At 36.6% G+C, this 18866-nt stretch overlaps 1 protein-coding gene across 1 annotated transcript in view; it reads right to left on the minus strand.

Moving 5' to 3' along the window:
- Positions 1 to 15804, minus strand: part of DARS1 (aspartyl-tRNA synthetase 1) — a 55032-nt gene extending 39228 nt beyond the window's left edge. The window contains exons 1-4 of the mRNA XM_010973211.3: positions 15583 to 15804; positions 13561 to 13618; positions 9625 to 9717; positions 1192 to 1294 (exon numbers count right to left, since the gene is read on the minus strand). Of these exons, the coding sequence (XP_010971513.1) occupies positions 1192 to 1294; positions 9625 to 9717; positions 13561 to 13618; positions 15583 to 15648 (320 nt within the window). The 5' untranslated portion in view covers positions 15649 to 15804. The remainder of the gene's footprint in view (positions 1 to 1191; positions 1295 to 9624; positions 9718 to 13560; positions 13619 to 15582) is intronic.
- Between the last annotated feature and the right edge of the window lie 3062 nt (positions 15805 to 18866).

Here is an 18866-nt window from a genome sequence, read left to right on the forward strand (position 1 = left end):
TGGAGTCTTTAAACCTGAGTGCAGGTATTTCTATAGTACACTAAAACTAAATATCAACCAAAACCAGTTGCTAAGCATCCACTATATGTAGAACACTATGCTGGGGTAGTCAGGGAGGGCCCAAACATAAATTAAAATGTTAAATTAGATCACTTCTTAGTTTTTTTCTAGTTCTAAAACTGGTAATTCTATCTATATTAACTCATCTTTGAAAGCATATATATATATATATCAAGCACAGAGATAAAAATCAATTAAAAATGTAACATTTACTTGATCAAACTTCTGCTAAAAAACATTTATGCCTATAAAGTACTCTATTGCTTAAAATGTAAAAATCACTCATTTTTCCAAGTCTTATTTGATCATTACCATGGAAATTAAATTTTGATTAAATTGAGGAAAACATATGAACAAAACTAGCCACATGAACAACTCTTATTACCTTAGCGTTCCAGCATGCACAACCACTATGCCATCTCCATATCCTGCCTCTTGCAAACTGAACAAAGCAATGGGCTTCTATGGGAACTCTGAGCTAGACAGTAACACTTCTGTGGGGGGAAAAGCAATCTTTACCTTTACTTATTTACTTATTTACTTACTTACTTACCTACTTACCTACTTACTTACTTACTTACTTACTTACTTACTTACTTACTTAATTTATTTATTTATTTATTTATTTATTTATTTATATAGCTTTTGGGATCAAAGTTGAAAGTTGTAACGTGTTATATTATTTGTTTTACTTCCTTCAGGATGGAACCATTTACAAAATTAAATTCTTTATTTTAAACACTTCCACTATTCAGTTAGAAAACTTGTTGCTTAATATGCAAATCTCAAACTGGGGGAGGGAGGGAGGAAATGAAGCTCAACAAACACAACAAAATAAAGTTGCTTTGCTGTGTTGAGGCTGCCAGGCTTTTTGTTACTCTACTTGAAAGTAAATGTGACTTGTCTGTAGAGAGTGCTGCTTCAGCAGTTCCAAATGAATTCCAAGCCTGTGCTCCATATTTTCTCTTTTGTAAGTTTAATGTATTCAGCAACAGTGAACTGACAATTTAAATAACTACATTTTTAAACAAACGAAGCATTGATGTTAATGTATGAAAATGGTCCAAAGCCCTGGGAGTCTTGGTTCCCACCATTGTTCATTCTGACAACAGGATATAATTGCTTACTTACTTGGCAGCAAATTTAACCATCTGCTTGCTTGCATGGTCTCCCACCGCCACAAGAGCCTGGACGTTAAACTGCTGCTGACGTAGGACTAAGAAACACTGCTTCCCTGAACAGGACAGAAAGTACACATGAGTATTAAGGACATGCTACTTCAGGTTTTACAAAGAAGAAAAATGCCTCTCTACTTTAAAATTGGGCCAAAATTTACTATACTCATCAGGGACATACACATGTGTATCTGGCTTCCATAGCCAGAATACTCATACTCAACTGACAAGCTTTTAAGAAACCCAAGTTCCCACTACACTTTCAAAATGCTTCTAAGATATTTGTTATGAGAACACAGGCAAATCACCAATTTCAAAAAAATATTATAAATCACGAAAATTATTCTGTCATGGTATGGACTTACTAAACGAATTTCAAGGAACTTCAGATCACTTTCAACACTGATTCTATAACTAGCATATTCTACAGGCAAAGGTACTATGCTAACCATCACGGAAACCTCAATGATGCAACCACCAAAGTGCCAGCAAAGTGCTTAGTAACAAGAACATGCTGAGTAACAAGAACATAAACATTCCACGGAGGTGGTTCATTTTATTCCCTACCAAAGTACACTGTAAAGAGCACTTAGAATAACAGGCTAGTTTCCTTCATGTTCTATTTTCCTCATCTTTCCTTTATCATCTTCCTAATCCTTCATCCTTTATAACAGTTTCACTTTTTAAAAAGTTCCAAATAGTTTACTTTGTCCATAAAAGAGTCTCTTTACGTCCTGTAACCAGCTTTATTTTTAAATAATTCTGGGCCTCTTGATTCCCCTTACTTTCATAAGGAACTGTCATTCCTCTTTCACTTCCTAATACCCAAAACTAATATTTTCCTTTATCACTTAATCAGTTATGGTATAAACATCAAAGACCTCAATGTTTTGAAGTACTTTCCATTTGTTATTTTCCCTGAAATATTCTTTTTTTTTTTTTAGGCATTGTGTTTCTTTTTTTTTTTTTAACATTTTTTATTGATTTATAATCATTTTACAATGTTGTGTCAAATTCCAGTGTTCAGCACAATTTTTCAGTTATTCATGGACATATACACACTCATTGTCACATTTTTTTCTCTGTGAGTTATCATAACATTTTGTGTATATTTCCCTGTGCTATACAGTGTAGTCTATTCTACAATTTTGAAATCCCAGTCTATCCCTTCCCACCCTCCACCCCCCTGGTAACCACAAGTCTGTATTCTCTGTGAGTCTATTTCTGTCCTTTATTTATGCTTTGTTTTTGTTTGTTTGTTTGTTTTTGTTTTTGTTTTTTAGAGTCCACATATGAGCGATCTCATATGGTATTTTTCTTTCTCTTTCTGGCTTACTTCACTTAGAATGACATTCTCCAGGAGCATCCATGTTCCTGCTAATGGCATTATGTTGTCGGTTTTTATGGCTGAGTAGTATTCCATTGTATAAATATACCACCTCTTCTTTATCCAGTCACCTGTTGATGGACATTTAGGCTGTTTCCATGTTTTGGCTATTGTAAATAGTGCTGCTATGAACACTGGGGTGCAGGTGTCATCCTGAAGTAGGGTTCCTTCTGGATACAAGCCCAGGAGTGGGATTCCTGGGTCATATGGTAAGTCTATTCCTAGTCTTTTGAGGAATCTCCACACTGTTTTCCATAGTGGCTGCACCAAATGCATTCCCACCAGCAGTGTAGGAGGGTTCCCCTTTCTCCACAGCCTCTCCAGCATTTGTCATTTGTGGATTTTTGAATGACGGCCATTCTGACTGGTGTGAGGTGATACCTCATTGTAGTTTTGATTTGCATTTCTCTGATAATTGGTGATATTGAGCATTTTTTCATGTGCTTTTTGATCATTTGTATGTCTTCCTTGGAGAATTGCTTGTTTAGGTCTTCTGCCCATTTTTGGATTGGGTTGTTTTTTTTTTCTTATTGAGTCGTATGAGCTGCTTATATATTCTGGAGATCAAGCCTTTGTCCGTTTCACTTGCAAAAATTTTCTCCCATTCCGTAGGTTTTCTTCTTGTTTTATTTCTGGTTTCCTTTGCTGTGCAGAAGCTTGTAAGTTTCATTAGGTCCCATTTGTTTATTCTTGCTTTTATTTCTTCTAGGAGAAAATTTTTGAAATGTATGTCAGATACTGTTTTGCCTATGTTTTCCTCTAGGAGGTTTATTGTATCTTGTCTTATGTTTAAGTCTTTAATCCATTTTGAGTTGATTTTTGTATATGGTGTAAGGGAGTGTTCTAGCTTCATTGTTTTACATGCTGCTGTCCAGTTTTCCCAACACCATTTGCTGAAGAGACTGTCTATATTCCAATGTATATTCTTGCCTTCTTTGTCAAAGATGAGTTGACCAAAAGTTTGTGGGTTCATTTCTGGGCTCTCTATTCTGTTCCATTGGTCTATATGTCTGTTTTGGTACCAATACCATGCTGTCTTGATGACTGTAGCTCTATAGTATTGTCTGAAGTCTGGGAGAGTTATTCCTCCAGCCTCTTTCTTTCTCTTCAGTAATGCTTTAGCAATTCTAGGTCTTTGATAGTTCCATATGAATTTTATTATGATTTTTTCTAGTTCTGTGAAATATGTCCTGGGTAATTGGATAGGGATTGCATTAAATCTGTAGATTGCCTTGGGCAGTGTGACCATTTCAACAATATTGATTCTTCCAATCCAAGAGCATGGAATATCGTTCCATTTTTTAAAGTCTTCTTTAATTTCCTTCATCAATGGTTTATAGTTTTCTGTGTATAATTCTTTCACCTCCTTGGTTAGATTTATTCCCAGATATTTTATTACTTTGGGTGCTATTTTAAAGGGGATTGTTTCTTTACTTTCTTCTTCTGTTGATTTATCGTTAGTGTAAAGAAATGCAACTGATTTTTGAACGTTAATTTTGTAACCTGCTACCTTGCTGAATTCTTCAATCAGCTCTAGTAGCTTTTGTGTGGACCTTTTAGGGTTTTCTATATATAGTAACATGTCATCAGCATATAATGACACTTTTACCTCTTCTTTTCCAATTTGGAAAAAAAAAAAAAAACACAGAGTGGCAGACTGGATAATAAAGCAAGAACCTTCAATATGCTGCATACAAGAGACCCACTTTAGGGAGAAGGACACATATAGATTGAGAGTGAAAAGGATATTCCATGCAAATGGAAAAGCCAAAAAAGCAGGTGTTGCAGTACTGATTTCAGACAAAATAGACTTTAAAACAAAGGCCATAAAGAAAGATAAAGAAGGACATTTTATAATGATTAAAGGAGTGATACATGATGAGGATATTACACTCGTTAATATATATGCACCCAATATAGGAGCACGTAAGTACATACAAGAATTACTAACAGAGATAAAGGGGGATATTGATGGGAATACAATCATAGTTGGAGATTTTAACACTGCATTAACATCACTAGACAGATCTTCCAGACAGAAAATAAACAAGGCAACAGAGAAATTAAATACTACAACAGAAAAACTAGATTTGGTGGATATTTTCAGAGCATTACACCCCCCAAAAATAGGATATACATTCTTTTCAAATGCACATGGAACATTTTCCAGGATCGATCATGTACTTGGGCACAAAAGAAACCTCAACAATTTTAAGAAGATAGAAATTATCTCAAGCATCTTTACTGACCACAATGCCATGAAACTGGAAATCAACAACAGAGAAACAAAGGAGAAAAAAAGGAAAGCATGGAAATTAAACAATATGTTATTGAAAAAACAATGGATCAATGAGGAAATCAAAGCTGAAATTAAAAAATACCTTGAGACAAATGATAATGAAAGCACAACCACTGGGACACAGCAAAGGCAGTGCTAAGGGGGAAGTTTATAGCGATACAGGCCTTCCTCAAAAAAGAAGAACAATCTCAAATAAACAATTTAACCCACCACCTGAATGAATTAGAAAAAGAAGAACAAAAAGCCCCAAAAAGCAGCAGAAGGAAGGAAATAATAAAGATCAGAGAGGAATTAAATACAATAGAGATTAACAAGACCATAGAAAAAATCAACCAAACCAAAAGCTGGTTTTTTGAAAAAGTAAATAAAATCGACAAACCTCTGGCCAAACTCACAAAGAAGAAAAAAGAGAGAGCACAAATTAGCAAAATAAGAAAGGAAAATGGAGAAATTACAACAAACAAAATAGAAATACAGAATATCATACGAGAATATTATGAAAAACTATATGGAACCAAACTGGATAACCTAGAGGAGATGGACAAGTTTCTGGAAACATACTGTCCACCAAAACTGAATCAAGAAGAATCTGAACACTTGAACAATCCGATCACTAGAAAGGAAATAGAAATAGCAATTAAAAACCTCCCTACAAATAAAAGTCCAGGACCGGACGGCTTCACCGGGGAATTCTACCAAACATACAAAGAAGAACTCATACCAGTCCTTCTCAAACTCTTCCAGACGATTGAAAAGGAGGGAATACTCCCAAACTCATTCTATGAAGCCACCATCACCCTGATACCAAAACCAGGCAAAGACACTACAAAAAAAGAGAATTATAGGCCAATATCACTGATGAACATAGACGCCAAAATCCTCACCAAAATTTTAGCAAATAGAATCCAACAACACATAAAAAAGATTATACATCATGACCAAGTGGGGTTCATCCCAGGGACACAAGGCTGGTTCAACATACGCAAATCAATCAGTGTAATACATCACATCAACAAGAGAAAGGACAAAAACCACATGATCATCTCAATCGATGCAGAAAAAGCATTTGATAAAATTCAACACCCATTTATGATAAAAACTCTCGCCAAAGTGGGTACAGAGGGAACATATCTCAACATAATAAAAGCTATCTATGACAAACCTACAGCCAGCATAGTACTCAATGGTGAAAAACTCAAAAGCTTCCCACTAAAATCTGGGACAAGACAAGGATGTCCACTATCACCACTCCTATTCAACATAGTCCTGGAAGTCCTAGCCACAGCAGTCAGGCAAGAGAAAGAAATAAAAGGGATCCCTGAAATATTCTTGAATGGATATAAGATGAGGTTCTAACTTTTGGTATTAAAAATTCTAAACTGTATGACTACCTAAATAAACTAGCTATTTTGGAAGTAAATAAGTTTTTAGGAAGAACAATATTGAAAGAGAATTCTCTTGTGCCAATGACTCTCATGTACTATGTACAAAATTTGAAAGGAACCACAGATATTTCAATTACTCTTTCAATATTCAGACTTAAGCTCATAAGCTTTCACAATCGAAATAAATTAATGTTAAATGTATCATTAAGAGTTAAAAATTTCTCCTTGCTCCTACGTAAAAATCTTGATTTTAGGGATGTGATACATAAACTTACTGTAAGAAATTTGATTTTTAATCTTTAAAAATATGTAAAACATTGCTCTTAATTTGAGGAAAAATATACAGATATTTGTTATATAAACAGATTTCTTTTTTAATGTAACAGGATTCTAGTTGTCATACTTTCGGTGCTATGATTTTGATACTTTCATCTCCTAATTCATGGTTTTTCAGAATTTTGCTTTACTTGAAATTGCCAGCATAGGTTGTTTTTCCAAGTCCAATTTTAATGTGTTACTACCTCGGGAGTTAAAGCAAATGAATGATTCCAAATAAGTCATATTTATTGGCATGATTTTTCCAATGTAAGGAAGAAAGGAGTAGCAGCAGCAATCAAGGTTCTGCCAATTCAAAGCACAAGATTTTATTATTTTTCAGATAATCTAGTTTGGCAAAAATAAAAAACACTGACAATCATTCCTGGCAAGGATGTGGAGAAAGTGTTACTGTCACATACCTGTGGGAGTATAACTGAGTAGAGCTTTTTTGGAGGGTAATCTAATAGTAGAAAATTTTAATATACATATGCGTACCTTTCAACCTAGCAATTTCACTTCTAGATATCTATCTTGGAGAAATACTGTCTCATGTAGATCTATAACTAATATCATGGAATGATCTCCAAGAAACACTGTTAATTTAAAATTTAAAAGGTTACACAATAACTTGTAAAAATATATCATCTACATAAAATAAGACAAATTAAAATGTACAAAACAAAAATCTGTATGTATGTGCATTAAAAAGAAAGATTTTTTGAAAGACACTGAACAAATTATTATGAATTAATAGAAAAGACTGGGGCAAAGGATAGGCAGTAGAGGAAAAAAAGGAATATCATTTCTGTATTCCTGGAAAAATTCATGTGAAAATATTCATGTATTACTTGGGTAACTTATAACTTAAAAACACACACATGCATACATATATATATATATACACATATATATGTGTGTGTGTGTATGTATATATATATATATATATATATATATATATATAACATATATGTGTGTGTGTGTATATATATATATATATATATAAAACTTAAAGTAGGATTTTCCAAATAAAAACTATGAAAACCAGATTAATGTAAAATTCCGAAAAACACCTATTACACGTAAACTTAACTTAGTACTACACTAAAAGAATACCACCCACACCTTTAACAAATTCAGTTTATTCCAAGAATCCAAAAATGGTTCAACATTAAGAAATCCACTGAATTACTGTAAACCACTACAGTTACATACAGTTGATTCTTTCTCTATTTGTGGTAGTTACATTTTAGAAAGTCACCAGGAACAATGAATTAGCAAGTACTGAACCATTGCTCCTAGAGGAAATACAGGTCTAGGTTTCTGTGAATGTCTGGTCACAATATTTTCATCAGTCCCTCAATACGTAAATTGTTCTGTGTGTATTTCTGTTAAAGACACCTTATTTTGATGATAAAACTATGGAGAGCCAAGAGGTACTTCAGTGACAGGCTATGGGTTGTGGTAAGTACTAGTTTAACCAAAGAGGCTTTAATTTTAGTTAACATACTTTTAGTGAGTTTGGTGGTGATTGTTTGGTGGTGTTTTTTTTGCAGTGGATCTTTGGGCTTCAGAAGAAGGTTAACAATAAAGAAAGAAAACGGCAAACATTGCTTTCTGCCCCCTCCAAGGGCTTATGGTTGGTTAAAAGTTTTTAGAGCAAGGAATTTGGTGAAAAAAGAATCCAGATGTAATTTAACAGCAAAGGGACACATGACAAAGCAACACTTCTACTCTCAGGCATATACATTCACTGTTACTGGTAAATTGAAATAAAGTAAAAACTTTCATAAAAATACAATTATCTTATTTAATACATATTGTTGATTCATTAACATAGAACTCATGGCCAACAGTACTGAAATTCATGCTTGAACAAAGCTTATCTAATAACTTGTATTTTATTCTTAATGCATATTACAGCCTTCTTGCACTTAGGAACACTAGAAAACATTTCAGCACGATGCTGGAGCCCATTTTAAACAGTCAAATCAGCAACGAAAAGCGCAAGACTGTGAAGAATGAGGCACTAAATAGATTGCAAAAAAGACACTGGTTTATGAGAACTGATACAAGGCAGAGCTTCATTATGTCTGACCTCAGCTGCAAAGGTGTGCATTGGGGGACTCAAATTTCTTGCCACTCTGCACATGTGTGTCTGGCATGTCTGTGAATGACAATGAGAGCACAGCAACTACTGATTTAGAGGTTATAAATACATGTTAGCAAGTAGGTGGATTTGCAAATACACGACCTGTGAATAACGAAGATCAACCATATTTTAAATTTTTCATCATGTGGAAAACTTCAAACAAACACAAAAGCAAAGAGAATAGTATAATGAATCTCTACATAAATATACTCAATCCAATGATGTTTTGAGGGAAAAAATTTCTAGACAAGGTCTGATAAAATTTAACATCTATTCCTGATGATAGAAAACTTGGACTAGAAGAAAACTTTTTTTAATTTACTTTTAAACTTCGGCATTGTTCTCTAATAACATTTTACGCAGAACGCTGAAAGTCATGAAATAACTCAGCAGGAGTTTTTATCTCTGCTGTTGCAAAAATTCTTCATTGTGAAAATTGCTGAAATATTGGACAATCTACTAATTATTGCAGAGGGAAACAACAAGAAATGAGATAAACATTTGAAGGACAAACTGATCAATACTTGTAAAAGATACCAATGTCTACCTACAATCCCCATGTACCTCATTAATTATCAAGTCATGGCCGTTCTTGTTTCAGCTTTACTCCAAAACATTCTTCACTTTAAAAAACTTAAACTTTTGAGACATGCTAGAAAAATACCTTAAAGTCTAAGATTTCATTTGAGTTTTAAAGCCAAACTATTTTTAAGGATGTCTTAGAAGACTAAAATTAATTAATTAATGCTAATACTTTACAATGATTTAGGAAAGAAAACAGGTGAGGAATTTGCAGAACAAAAAATTCAAAGCCTTTACCAAAAAAGCTGTAATCATTAAATCACTCTTACCTTTAGCTCTGCTTGTATGAACCCTTGCACGCACCCAAACAACTTCATCAGCTTTTTGTACCGTCAAGTCACTAAGTCGAACCAAAACTCGATCTGCGCCAGATAAGTGAAACAATTTTGTAATTCAGAAAAAGATCAAACAGATCAAAATTATTTTGGTTTGATAGCTAGCCAGAGTACTTGGTATTATCTTACACAATTCTCAATCTCCAGCAGCACTGTTTCTTTTGCTTTTTAAAACTGGTTTCTAACATTATATAGGTTTCATGTGTACAACATTATATTTCAGCTTCTGTATACACTACAGCATGCTCAACACCAAAAGTTTAGTTTCCATCCATCACCATATAGCTGACTTTGTTAACCCATTTTACCATCCCTCTACATTCCTTTCCCTTTGGTAATCACTATTCTGTTCCCTGTATCTGTGTTTGATTTTTTTTGGTTTGATTTGTTCATTTACTACTTTTATCAATATTCCAAATATAAATGAAATCATGTGGTATTTGTCTTTCTCTATCCGACTTACTTCACTTAGCACAATACCCTTAAGGTCCATCCACATTGTCACAAATGGCAAAATTTCATCCTTTTTATGGCTGAGTAGTATTCCATCTCACTCTCTCTCTCTCTCTCTCTCTCTCTCTCACACACACACACACACACACCCCATCTTGTTTATCCAATCATCTGCTGATGGGCGCTTAGGTTGTTTTCATATTTTGGCTATTGTAGATAATGCTGTAGTGAACAATGTGGTGCATGTATCTTTTCAAATTAGTGTTTTAGTATTCTTTAGATAAACACCCAGAAATGGAATCATTAGGTCATATGGTAGTTCTAGTCTTAATTTTTTGAGGAACCTCTATACTGTTTTCCATAGTGGCCACACCAATTTATATTCCTACCAACAGTGCATGAGAGTTACATCTTCTTTTTTGTTTGTTTTGTTTTTTAAATAGAGGTACTGGGATTGAACCCAGGACCTCATCCATGCCAAGCATGAGCTCTACCAGTAAGCTATACCCACTCCCCTACAACATCTTTTCAGTCACCTTCTATATGCAATTTGCCTCAAGTTATATGAATAACATTTTCTAAATATATCTATAAAATTTATCCAATTCTCTTTCATCTTCACTGCTACCATTCCAAATCAAAGTACTATTATATCGTGCCTAAACTACAGGAAAAGCCTTCTAACTGGCAATCCCCTGATCCCAATTCAATCTACATTGGAGTCAAAGAGATAATTTCAAAATGCAAATATCCTGAACTTCAATTACTTATAAAGCCAAATAGGCTTTGCTTAAGTAGACACAGTATTTCTGCTTGCCTGCCATAGTACATAAGTCAGCTATCCACAGGGGAGGATTCTCTGCCAGGCCTGGACAGTCATAGAACCCTATTCCCCAGGACACAGTGACTGATCCAGGGAAGGGCATGTTACTCAAACTGAGCTAATCAAAGTCCTTCTCTGGGACTCAATGAACAGATACTGGAGACAAAGCTGTCTTCCCTAGGGTTGCTGAGCTGGGATAGTGTAGGCCCGGGGCTGCAGGCACCATCTTTCTTACTACTTGAGTTTGCAGGATGAGAGAATGAGGTCAATGGCCTAAAGGAAGTAGAGCCAAGAAGCAGAGACAGATAGCCCTGAAGATAATGCTGGAACCTCTAAATCCAATCACATCTTATGCCTTCTTGCATTTTGTTTCCTATAGTTATTTGAACCAGTAAATTCCCCTTTTGGCTTTGAGCCCCAACAATTATGCCCTCCAATACTAATAACAAAGTATTATACCCATCTAGAGTCCCCCAAACAGGAAAATTATTATGTGAAGATAGTGAAAAAGGCAATCATGATCCAGAAAATCATTTTGTTATCATTGTAAATATGCAATAATTTTAATATTGAAGAAAAAGATTAAAGTATTAATTAAAAATGTATTAATAGACATACCACATCATGAATAGTACAAGATCTCTATTCTCAAGGATTATATTGCCTAATTGTAACCAAGTGTGACAATATCACATGCAGTAAAACCTATTTACTATAATATTTAAAAATACCTTTGTAGGGGATATTATAACGAAATCAAATTATAAATATAATTTACCTACTTTGTCTAAATATATTGAGACATTGAGTTAATGCTTCCTAAAGTAAAGATGACGCTTAGAGAGAATTTGATTTACAGAAAACCGTGGTTCTCATCACCAAAATCAACGAGAATGAATGAGAAATTTTCAAGCACTGGGCATCAGAAGAGAATTTCTGCAGTTAAACTCTGTCAATGGACCTTATGAGTTAAGCTAACTTCCAAGTCTGCTGTGTAAACTCCGACAAAACTGTGAAAGAGAAAACACAGACAAAGCAGTGTAATATTTTAAAAGACAGATTGGAAAATGTCAAGATTGAGAAAGCAAACAACTTACTAACTAGGCAATCAAAACTCAAAACCAAACAAAACAGAATAATATAAGTCTAAAAAAATAGACTTATAAATAAGCGTCACAATTAGAGTAATTTTAATAGTACTTTGGACAAAAGAGAGTAATGGCCCTTCTTTCATGTGGCATTCTGACTAATTAACATAGGGATTCTCAACTTTTAACATATCCATATATACCAGAGGCACATATCACACTCCCACCACTATGACTGGCTGAGGCAAAGATCAGTGGCAGCAGGGTTTCAGTTTGAAAAACTACTGCCTCCTCCACACTTAAGTCACTGGCATTAGAATGAAGGAATTTGAAGAAATTGAAGTAGATAGGAAGGAAAACTTTATTTTGAGAAAAGTATTATAATTTTAACAGAGGTAAAACCAAAGGCAGAATTTTACTCTTATTTACTATAATCAGATATATACCTAGTTTATCTTTCCTTCCGGTGGGGTGAGCTTGTAAGTCGAAACGGGTAGTCTGGATTTGCCTAGGAACAGTTAATTATGGCAAAGGGTAACTGGGGCTTATGTAAGAGATTGAAACTCCAGTAAGCTTCTTTGTGTTAGAGCTCAAGGAAGTCCAGTTTGGGAAAATAGTTAAGCTGGCAAAAAGTCTCTTATGACCCTCCCTGCTTGTCCTAGCAGGGGTAGTCCTCTCTTATACTACATTGCTTGTATCACATTTTATACTCAATTGTTTTACCTCACTATCTTTATCTTTTGGAAATGGTTTATTCTTTGTGAACTTTTCATTGCACACTTTTCCAACAAAGTTGGGTAGGAAAAGTGATTTTGTAATCAAGCAATAAATCAAATCCAAAATAACAGTAAAATTGACCTTGGGGTATATTATTTCCAAAGCACACAATTCATAGGCAGGCATCTAAGTTAGAAGTACTGAATTCTTCCTTTGGGCCAGAGCTTAAAGGTCTACAGTTGTACCAAAGTTTGAAAGACATAATTTGGGGTGTCTACCAATAGAAAAATGACTGTTAAATAGTTGAGTAAGATAAATTTGTTGAAACTGCATATATACAATAGAAACAAAAGGAAGACAAATGTTTATAAATAGAAAACCTACAGGTCTGAGGGAAACAACTAACAGGTCAATTTCAAAGAAATATAATAAAATCAGGGAGAAAAGTAAAGGAAGTAACTTCATAAAGCATACAAAAAGGTTGTATATGATGAAGACAGTTATTATTAATCATTCTTTTATCTCCTAGGCCAGAGTTAAATCTTTTACCTAATCACCTTTAATATAAATTACCATTTAAAATATACTCCTTTCACATATTTTTTCCCTTTAGAGATTAGGGATCCTAAACTGACAATGTTTGCACAGGGTTGTGGCATCTGCTTGGGTTATTAAAAATGCTTTTCAGTTACGCCTTTAGTTACATCAACCTTATCTAAAACTTCATGAAGAGATTTCCAGGAATTACAAAGAAAGAAAAGCTTTATTTATTATCACATAACTACTAACCTGGTTTTTCTTGTGACTGTATCATTGAAGATACTCCATATCGTTCTTTAGCATAATCCTACAAAAAAAACGTTTTTGCATCATGACTTTTTATTTAAACACTAATAGCATAGTAAACACAGAAATACAAATGACTTAAAAATGAATTGACTTAACTTTCAGGATCATTTTATTAATTCACAATGAGTAGTTTTAAAGTGTGAAAATCTGTCCTGTCATTTATATATGCACTCTATAGAAAAAGGATAAGCACCCAGTTTGTTTAGTTTGTTTTGAGGATCACCACTCCTAGAGTGATATACCATACATAAGAGCACTCTCAAATAAAATTTACACACATGTACAACACATTTTAACTACCTTCTTCAAAAAGGAGATTAAACAACTTCAAAGCAGGGATATAAATTTCCTTTGTGAAGGGAGAAGGATGAGGTACCACAGTTTTATTAACTTCCTATTACAGGAAGAGATGTTCAAAGAGAACCAGCGTTTGCGGTAAGCTTTCTGAGCACCAGATGTCTACAGTTTTTAGAAATTGGAGATGTTGGATATAAGCTAACTACAACTTTCCTTTTGTAAAACATCATTAAAAAATTCACCTGTTTCCTGTTTCTAAAAACCATCTTCGTATCAGGTTTGACACTGATAACATGACACCAAATTTCTTGTTACACATTTTAAGTTAGCAAGAGGAAACAGGAGACCTAGAGTCCAGGCTATTATTAACAAACTTTACTTATTAAATCGGTAAGTGGCCTTTTATTTTAATCTCACTTTATCTAAAAAATGATCTTTTAAAGATTCTTTTAGCTATAAAATGACAACTTTGCCACAATGTCTACCTTATTTCTACACCTACTCTATCTGCAAAAGTGCACTGCTAGTTTACATAATTAATCAGATCAAGAAAAACACAAAAATAGTTTCCTTACATTTTACAAGGTGGATGAAACAATTAGTTTCTGTCACAATGGCTATGTGTTTGAATCATCTTCTTTAAATCTGGAGGATATTGGATTTTGTGTTTATAGCAGAACAAACCAGAAACACGTTAAGGTGTTTATTGAACAATTTTGTGTGTGTGTGTATTAAAAAAAAACCACCTTAAAAACAAAGATAACCTCAGTTGTAAAAGAAAAGATTCAGTCACATAATGCAGCAGGAAGGCCGCATAAATAATTATAGCATGTGAAGAGAAAAAAGGTGTCACTTATTAGTACTGTTCATACTTCAGCAAACCTTATTCCATCTAATGGTCTTAAGATAACCTATTCTTTATTCAGTTTATCACAGATTCTTATTTCCTCAAGAGAAAAATTAGGAACCAATCAGGGATCTGAATTTTACTAACAGCACATACAACTTGTAGGATGGTTTCAAACTTTCATCTTTCAATAGCACTGAAGGACCACAGGGTATTATGAGTTACACAGATTATTTTGGGTCACTTCGTCTCAAATATATTCTCTGCAAATTTCCCTACCTAGGGGAAGAAAAGAAATAAAAATGACAAGTGTTCTCTAAAGCTGTCACATGGAAAATGGTCATTAAACGTATTGGCAGATCGTTTTACGAAGTAGTGTCATTACTTGAAAAAACATTAAGAGCGTGAGGGCTGAGCAAAAATCGATTACCAGTGGACATTAAAATTTTCCAGCGGAGAGATGGATTACGTGAAGGACGTGCCTAACCCAGGGAGGTTTAAATATGACCCCGCCGCTCCTACTTCCGGGGCAGTTGGTACTTCAGGACCACCCCAGCCCCGAGACACGCTTCTTACAGGCCAAGCCCCCCAGGCACCCCCGTAAGAAACGCGATCCGGAGTGGGTCTGGCCACGCTGTTCGGACAAGGGCCCTGGAGGACCGGTGAGGGCTCTGAGCACCCGGACTCCAGGCCCGTGGCCTGGAGACAAAGTACCGATAGGGACCCACAGGCCAGGGCCCCGCTCACCCTACTCCCTCCCTCAGCGCGGTCCGGCCCAAGGGTCTGTTCTCCCAGGCCCGGGGAAGGAGGAAACCCACTTCCGCCGCTTCCATGATCTCCCGCGGCTTCTCCTGACTCTTGCGGCAGGCGCTGGCGCTGGGCATCTGGACTACCGGACGGGGCAGCGAACACCACCCTCCCTCGCAGGCTTCCGTAGGGCCGGCCAAAGGGGCTTCTCCCTCCCGCACAGTCTCCGCCCTCCCTGCTCTCCAGTCACAGCACACACGTTCGGACTCCGCGTGGAGGGTCGGCTCCGGAAAGATCGCGAGAACCCAGCTCTCTCGAGATCCTGGATGACTGTAGGCGGACGGCCGCGCGCCGCGTCTCCACTTCGTGCCCCCGCCCCTACGGATATTTGCCCGGACTTGTAGGGAATTCCCGGGACTTTGTTATAGTATCGCGAGACTGACTCTGAGGAGCAAGGTCTCGGGTTTATTAGCTGGCGCGCGCCGCTGAACTCAGTTTTGTCGTGTACCAACTGCGACGTCTGCTCAGTTCTCATTTTAGCCCTGTTTACCCCTCCCGGTCTTAACTGCAGACTATTCACTAAAACATCCGCCCAAGCTCAGAACTGGACTTTTGCTGCCTTGGACTTTCCCGCCTTCAACACTCCTCAGCGGCGGTGTAGCCGCTTGGACACGTAGGAGACCTCTTCTCAAACTGCTGCTCTGTGTGCTGGCACACAGGAGTGCTGGGTTATAGGCAGTGGCCTTGCTAAGGTAGGATTGGGTACTGGTACCCAAGTGATAGGTATAAACACAGTGACAAAACCCCACATAATCACACTGACTATCTGGACCTGTTGCATTGTTAGCGGTCGTCAAATAGGTGAATCTCCCCAAGACAGGCTTTTTGAAAAAATTGTCATCCATGAGCCTCTTACTGCAATTGAAAATAATTTGGAGGCTTGGTTAAATACTGTCTCCTCTGCTAGGCTTCGTTGCACTTTGTCAGGTTTTAACTATCTGAATAGTCTTAGCCTGGCACAAAGTGGCACGGTTTATACTTGTTCAGGAGTGCAGTTAGACCCCAAAGTAAATGAAAGGGCTCTGGAGGCTACCGCATGAAAGTCCTGGGATAGAATAGTGAGAAGACAGACATGGTCCTTGCCCTCGTATAGCGTACCATCTAATTCCAGGTATAGAGGTACCACATACTGTGAAAGTTTCTTTGAGAACATTCACCTCAGGTTTCTCTGAGGAAGTGATACTTAAGCTAAACTAAAATAGGAGTAGGGGTCAGCCAGTTGAAGAGGGGCCGAAAGAGTAGTTAAGGCAGAGGGGGTTAAGGAGAGAAAGATTGTGGCTCAGTTTTGGATATAGTGCCTATGAGGTGCCTTTGAGTCATTTATAGGGGAATGTCCAGATAACCTCTGGCTTTGTGGGGTCTGGAGCATAGAAGAGAGGTCTGAGCTACAGATAAAGGTGGGTAAGACATCACAGGTGGGTGGTAATTGAAACCTGGACTAGGGAAGAGAATGTTCCAAGAAGAGTGTTAACATTGTCACCTGATGACTAGACCTCAAGTAAGATGATGAATGAAAAATAGTTGTTGGATTTAGCAACATAGAGGTCATTAGTGTTCTTAGTAAACACTGTTCATGGTAAAGTGGGGTCAGAATGTGCTGAGAAGTGAATGATGGTGAAGAAATAAAAGTAAAAGTGATTATAGCAAACCTTTATATAGTGCTTAGTGTGTGCCAAGCACTGTTGTCTGTTTCATATATACTAACTGATTTAATTCTTACGCCAAAGAGATAATATTGTAATCTTTTTTTGCGTATGGGGAAATTGAGGCAGAGAGAGGTGAAGTAACTTGTCAATGGTCTCAGAGCCATTAAAGGATGTATTTCAACTCAGGTAGCATGGTGCCAGAATCCATGTTCTTAACCACTATTACTCACTGCCTTTCCTGTCTTTGGGAGATAATGAGAAAATTGGATGTGGGGGGGAAGACAAATATAGCTGGTAGCTAATGTGGAATAAGTTAGGTGAAGCTTAGAGAAAAGACTTTAAAAGTCCATTTTAAAACTAATAGGCAGGGTTTGTGAAAAGGAAGACTACAAGACAGAAGGATTGAGAGATGTGAGGTTTTGTTTTTTGTTTTTTGTTTTTTGTTTTAATTAAGGGAGAGAGAGAATTCAAAACACAGGAGGTGGGACAAGGGGAGGAGGAACAGTTCCTCTTTCACAACTGGAGGCAAGGAGGCTAGGATAGTTGTGGATGTTCAGTTTTAGGAAGATGAGAGAACTCCCATTTGGTGACTTCTGTTTTCTAGAGAAGAGGAGGCCAAATTATGAATGATAGGGTTGGGGGTTAGAGTGGAGGGAGAAAAGGGAGATTGGTGACTTGAGGAGAGTGGGAGAGGTTGAAGTAGTCCTGGAGGTTATTTGGTATTATTTCTGGGCATTGTACCCATTTAGTAAAGGACCCATTTAGTAAAGACTCATGAATTGGTCTTGGAACTGAGACTTCTCCAGTAGCACAAGGCTGATATAGTGCAATCACAAAATGGCAGATAGTTGCTTCAGTCAGTATAGGGGTTTTGGTGCTGACCCTGCTCAGCAGAAGGGAGCCCAGAATAGATCTGCCCCAAGTAGCCATACAAATGCTATACACATACAAAGCAAATGAGGAGGAAATTTTTTACCTGTAATTTTTTTGAAAGATCAACACTGGGCAAATTTACTTATCCTTACATCAGGATGGAGGCAGGTTGGAGGAAAGGACAGAGATGCAAAGAGTTGAATGTGGGTATGCAGACAGATAGGTTGCCCTGAAATTTGAAGAAAAGGAGTAAATTTTATTCCCCTTTTAATTTATCAATGATTATTTATAAGCATCTCCTCTGTGCCAACCATTATGCCAGGTTCTGGCAATAAAAGGATAAATTAGGATTTTGGTTCTCAGTAATACGTAGTCCACTGAGTAAGATAGCATGTAACTAATGATAAAGAAATGTGAAAATTGTTGTAATATTGTTAAGTATGTGCATTCCCAGCAAGAGCCCTAAGATTCACTTTGATTGGGCCAGGTAAGGGCATGTGTTCACTACTGACCCAATCCTTCTGGCCAGGGAAATGAAATGTTCTGATTGGTTTAGCCTAGGTAACATCCCCTCTGAGCTTGGGATAGAGTTAGCTTTACTCGAATCATGTGGAAACCCCTGTCAGAAGCTATGGGACAGGGAAACGGATCCCGGAAAGTCAACTGCAACGTCCACTGCAAAGGCCAAGAAGCTTTGGACTTTGGGCAGATAAGCCGATTCCAAGGGAGTGCCTCCTCTTGTCTGATCAGGAGTTCTTAGATATGCTGTGATAGCA

Source organism: Camelus bactrianus, chromosome 5, assembly GCF_048773025.1.
Source record: "Camelus bactrianus isolate YW-2024 breed Bactrian camel chromosome 5, ASM4877302v1, whole genome shotgun sequence".
Taxonomy (NCBI): Eukaryota; Metazoa; Chordata; class Mammalia; order Artiodactyla; family Camelidae; genus Camelus; species Camelus bactrianus.